The sequence below is a fragment of the Aptenodytes forsteri genome, unplaced genomic scaffold, assembly GCF_000699145.1.
Source record: "Aptenodytes forsteri isolate BGI_AS27 unplaced genomic scaffold, ASM69914v1 Scaffold280, whole genome shotgun sequence".
Taxonomy (NCBI): domain Eukaryota; kingdom Metazoa; phylum Chordata; class Aves; order Sphenisciformes; family Spheniscidae; genus Aptenodytes; species Aptenodytes forsteri.
Genome location: NW_008796042.1, coordinates 2,135,345 through 2,140,894, shown reverse-complemented (window position 1 = coordinate 2,140,894; position 5,550 = coordinate 2,135,345). Strand labels below are relative to the sequence as shown.

General features: G+C 42.2%; 1 protein-coding gene across 1 annotated transcript in view; it reads right to left on the bottom strand.

The window, feature by feature from the left end:
- Positions 1-345: 345 nt before the first annotated feature.
- EPCAM (epithelial cell adhesion molecule) overlaps positions 346-5,550 on the bottom strand; it is a 13,560-nt gene continuing 8,355 nt past the window's right edge. Inside the window, exons 2-9 of the mRNA XM_009285592.1 lie at positions 5,339-5,443; positions 4,458-4,698; positions 4,095-4,160; positions 2,758-2,821; positions 2,260-2,361; positions 1,899-2,093; positions 1,437-1,478; positions 346-387 (exon numbers count right to left, since the gene is read on the bottom strand). Coding sequence (XP_009283867.1) covers positions 346-387; positions 1,437-1,478; positions 1,899-2,093; positions 2,260-2,361; positions 2,758-2,821; positions 4,095-4,160; positions 4,458-4,698; positions 5,339-5,443 — 857 coding nt within the window. The remainder of the gene's footprint in view (positions 388-1,436; positions 1,479-1,898; positions 2,094-2,259; positions 2,362-2,757; positions 2,822-4,094; positions 4,161-4,457; positions 4,699-5,338; positions 5,444-5,550) is intronic.

Here is a 5,550-nt window from a genome sequence, read left to right as displayed (position 1 = left end):
AAGTCATTATTTTCAACAAACCTCCCACAAGGGTAAAATAACCATTTAAGCATGTATGCTCCAAAACCCTAGTAACAGCAGTTGTCAACTCATTTCATCATCATAAAAAAATAAAATCAGGGAGCAATAGTTAAGTGTGACTTGAGTAAGATGGGGCATTTAAGATTTAACTCTCAACAAATAGTAAAAGTAGTAGCGTGGTTACCAGTCTTGGCTGTTAACAGATTTAACAATCATTAAGAGAGCACAATTGCCTCCCTTTCAGGAGGAACCTTTTAAGATCCACACCTCCAATGTTTCTGTTGTCTTCTTGTTTGAATCTTACTCTGTCTTCAGCTGATTTAATTACGCGTTCAGCCCTCTATGCATTTCATTCATTTCCTTTACCTGGAGGGGAGGAGGTAGAGGGAGATCAACACTTGTGCTATGTGAGACCCAAGAAGTCAATAGGACTTAACAACCCAGGTTTTCATTAGCAAAGGGATTTGATGTAACACTAACAGAATCAAACATGCCAAGACCACTGTAACACTTCAGCTTTATTATTATTTTTGAAAAAACCACAGCACTCTTTGGGGTGCGTACAGGGAGCAGACTTTACTATTTCGCTACAACACCCTCTGGATTCCTTCACAAAAGGCTCTACGCTTGGGGTGAAGCACCATGCACTAGTACCATGTTACTATTCCCTTGGAAAGTAGCTCTTCATAGAATCATTAAGGTTGGAAGAGTCCTCTAAGCTCATTGAGTCCAACCGTCAACCCAACACCACCATGCCCACTAAACCATGTCCCTAAGCCCCTCATCTACACGTCTTTTAAATACCTCCAGGGATGGGGACTCCACCACTTCCCTGGGCAGCCTGTTCCAATGTTTAACCACTCTTTCAGTAAAGAAATTTTTCCTCACATCCAATCTAAACCTCCCCTGGCGCAACTTGAGGCCATTTCCTCTCGTCCTATCACTAGTTACTTGGGAGAAGAGACCGACACCCACCTCGCTACAACCTCCTTAAGAGGTTCAATAGTTCCTTATTAACTCCCAATATAATAACTTTCTCCCAATAACTCTTCAATAGAAACTGCAAGCTCCATGCAGATGCCTCAAGTAAAGGTCTTCATAACAGAACAAGACTATCAGTATTTCCTGTGGATTGTACGGCCCTTGCTATAGATACGTAAAATTAGTACTTGCTGTCAGCACTGCCCCCCACCCCTGGGAAATGCAGCAGATCACCAGTTGCCTTTGAAACTAGTGTAGAACGAACACAGTGAACTACATAGAGATGAAAACTAGTTACAGACTTTGTGTACTTTCAGTCTCCTTGAACACATCTGAAGCACCCAAAGAAAGCTTTTAACCTAGAGCAAACTTAGGAGTTCTGGATTCTGGCCAACCTCCTCCCTGCACATCCACGATAAACAGAAATTAATTACCTCTGCTTTCACATACTTCCCTTTCCTCCTCCTTGTGAAGACCTGTAAGAGAAGGACAGAATAATTGTGAAGTTTTCTTTAAGTCTTGACTTACATGTAACTTTATCTGGTTGTGACTTCAAAACTCCAAACTTGAAGCTGTCCCTTCCCCATCCTTCCAAAGCGAGGTACATGAGAGGCTGTCTGTCAAATCTCTACTACTTTAAACCAGGAGGCAAGACAGGTACTTTCTTCACCTCGGTGAGTTTTTCCAAATACTTCCGTTTTCCACGCACCACCCTTCAGTCATAACCTGAAACAGTGATGGTATGTTCATCACCTCCTTCCCACCTCCCAAGTCTCAAAAAAGACGCCAGTCTACAGAGGGAGACTGTTCATATCAGAGTCCAGTTACCCTGGTATGTTGTTATTTCCCAAATTACACTGTTACCTGTTCTGCTTGGCAGCTTTGTTAGAACTTACCAGAACAACAATTCCAGCAACTATTGCTACTATTACTACTACAATGACAGCAATGAGGCCAGGAGTCAGAGACTTCATGGAAAACTCCGGTGCTATTTCATCAACGTAGTAGACCACTGTCTTCTCAAAACGCAGTTCTTCATTATCAATGCTGACGTTCAGTATGTTATTATGAAAGATGGAGTCACCTTTTACCTAAGAACAGATAGGAAAAAAGAGACTTGCTAGTTCACATTGTAATAGGCATTCATCTGGGCACTGCCATAATTCATCTTGCTTTAGCCAGTACACAGTAAGACTACTGAATGCAATGCAATATACACATCTTGTCTTCAGCAGACTTTACCCATGACACACTTACATCTTTTTCAAAGTAGTAGGCCACATCAGCTATATCCACATCTCCAGAAGATTTGTCTGAGGAATTTTGCTTCAAGTTAATAGTAATGTAAGGTTTTTCATACTGAAAAAAAAAAAAAAAAAGTATAGTATTAAGCAGGGGGCTAGTTTAAATCCAACTATCGAATACACAGCAAAATATTATGATCCAACTTGCGAACTCACATCCTGAATCAAGTTTATGGTACTTGTTCTCAAGCCAACTGTTTACAGTATGATTCAAATTCCACTTTTTTAGTGAAGCAAAGTAAGAATTCATCTACAGACTGAGGAGAGCAGTATGTAATTTCTCAGTATTTCAGTTCAGATACAGCTATTTGCTAGCTGCTCAGTAAGTGTCACTATTTTGAGAGCTTCTAATAAGACTCATGCTGTATTGCATTAGTCAAACACGAGTTTTCAAAGTTATGCACAACAAAATAAAATTCTGATACTTTACTAAAAATTATGTGCCTCTTACCTCAACACTAGTTATATAGCGTCCATCCAGCATGTAACGATTAGCAATTGTTTCCCTGAAGAACCTGTAAGGATATTAAAGCCATAGCTGTTAAAAACAGTACTGGTTTTACACATCTATTTTCAGAAGCAGGGAAGACCAGTGTAATTGTTTTTATTCCTGCAGTCTCTCTGTGGTGGGTTGACCCCAGCTAGCAGCTAAACCCTCACCTAAACACTCACTTCCCCCTAGCAGGATTGGGAAGAGAATCAGAAGGGCAAAAGCAAGAAAAAAACCCACCCTCAAGGGTCAAGCTAAAGACAGTCTAATAAGTTAAAGGGTTTTAAGGAATAGTATATGTAAGATGATGGGGGTGGGGGGGGGGGGGGGGAATAAAAAACCAAGTGATGCAAAAGCAGTCACTCACCACTAGCAGATCGATGCCCAGCCAATCTCTGAGCAATGGTGACTTGGGAAAAACTTCCCTCCAGATTTATTACTGAACATGACATTATACAATATAGGATATCTCTTTGGTCAGTTCACGTCAGCTGTCTCAGCTGTGTCCCCTTCCCAACCACTTGCCTACCCCCAACCCACTCACTGGGGCAGCAGAGTGAGAGCCTGAGAAGGCCTTGACGCTATGTAAGCACTGTTCAGCAACAGCTAAAACACTGGTGACTTATCAACAGTTTCGGTCACCAGTCTAAAACACAGAACCATACCGACTGCTACCAAGAAAATTAACTCCATCCCAACCAAACCCAGTACACTCTCATTATTAAATTACACTAGAGCTCTGTTAATTCCTAACAGTGAAGATGCACTTACTGAAAAATAAACACATACATTATTGCAGTGTTAGAGTCTGAACAGTTTTAAGAGTTCAGAAGAGGAGCTAGAGAGTAGCAGCTTTTGTTCCAGTGGAGGGGGAATCTAATAGCTACAAGCACATTTTTCTAGCTATATGACCTCTGGCAGAGAGAAGTAGGATTCTATTTTAGCCAAAAAATAGCTAAACTGTTGTTTTTCTCCCGCTGCTTCTATGCGGTCCTTTTGCCATCTTTGTCAGTTTACTTTTTGGGCAGTTTCACCTTATTACCTTCCATTTCCTTCAGTACATTGACTTGGTTAAAAAAAGTAGCAATCAATTTTAAATGGAAGTGAATCTCCTTAGTAGTTAATTCATTTCCAATAAAAATTAAAGCAATTCTATGAAGGATCTGTAGGTCACTTCTGAGATGTCTTACAAATGAGTTCACAGGTTTGACAATGCTTTCAAACAATTGTTTAGAAATACACTAGATTTCTAGTAGCGCATGCAGACACTGCCATGACATCTTACTATCATCACTTACTTCTTTAAAGATTCAGTGTTCAGAGGAGCGTTTCTCTCAGCATGTTTCATTTCAACGATGATCCCCCTGAAGTAATAGGCAAGTACAATGAATATTCTTGAAGCACATACATATAACAAGACATACTAAAAATCTAACCCCAGGGAAAAAAAACAGAGCAATGAGAGAAAAACAAAGAAAGCCCCCTCCAAAACCCTTCAATATCTCCTTGTTTCTGAAGCAACCCCCCCCCCAGTAATCAAGTGTTTATTGCTCCATCTTCATTCATCCCCAGTGCATCATTCATACAGATAAGTCCTCTACAACGCAGAGCCTAATACAGGAATGTTTTCATGTCACAGCACACCCTGTTGGAAGACTTACGTCGTTCTGACTAATCGATTGCACTTCAAGTCTGCATCATGTTTGTCAGTTCTTCTAACACCAGCTGTATTCACACACCAACAGGTGTTTCCACTGCACTGCTTCGCCTTGAAAACACCAGTATTTTCACACTCAGGATCATAAAGGCCATCAGTATCTTCAAACGCATCTTTTGGTTTCTCACGACGACCCGATTTTGAGCCTGTCACTTCTGCTTTCATCAACAGGCATTTTGAAGTCACTAAAAATAACCAGAAAGTCACAGTATGCAGCACATTCGAAACCTAGCTCTTAGTCTTAAAAACACAAGGTTACATCAGAAGCAATTAGATTTAAAGCTATTACAAGGAAGAGCGGGTGCCTAACACGTAGGTGGTGCAGAAAGTCAACACAACTGCGGTACATCAGCTTCTGAAGCCAAACACGGAAGAAGTCCAGCCACCTTCAATTTCACTCAGCCAGAGGATCATTTACAGCTTAGCTGAGCTCAAACCAAGAGTAAGGTCCTGAGACAAGGCTCCTTCACCTCTAGATTTGCATGAAAAGTCATGATATGTGTTTAGAAGGGAGCTAAAAATTAATCTTTGAGAAACCGTTGCCATTAGAGACCAAATGTGAAGGAGGATGGAGCAGCCTGCATTAGTATAAGCGTTCGCATATCCACACAAGTTACACAGGAGGAATCCTAAACGCTTATCTTCCATTGCCAATTGTTCTGGAAGACCAGGAAGTAAGCTCTCCTTCCTTACTACCATTATTTACCGGGAACTCAATGGTCTTTTTCACCTATTCCCTCGAGTTTAGTTGGCACTTTTCCTTGCCACCCCGTACCAGAGAGCGCACCCGGGCCAAGCCACAGCCGACACGCGTGCTTTACTCACAAGTGTTGCAGTTCACAGACACGCCGGAGCCAACCGAGTCGCACCAGCAGACGCCGTTGGCCTGCCTGCAGCTGGTGACACGCTTGTTCTTCTCGCAGATGCACGCTAGAAGAGAAGGGCGGCTGTGAGCGCAGACGCCCCCGGGCAGGTAGCCGGCCACCCCGGGGCACCCCCACCCGCTGCTCCGCGGGCGGTGGGAGAGGGAAAAACCC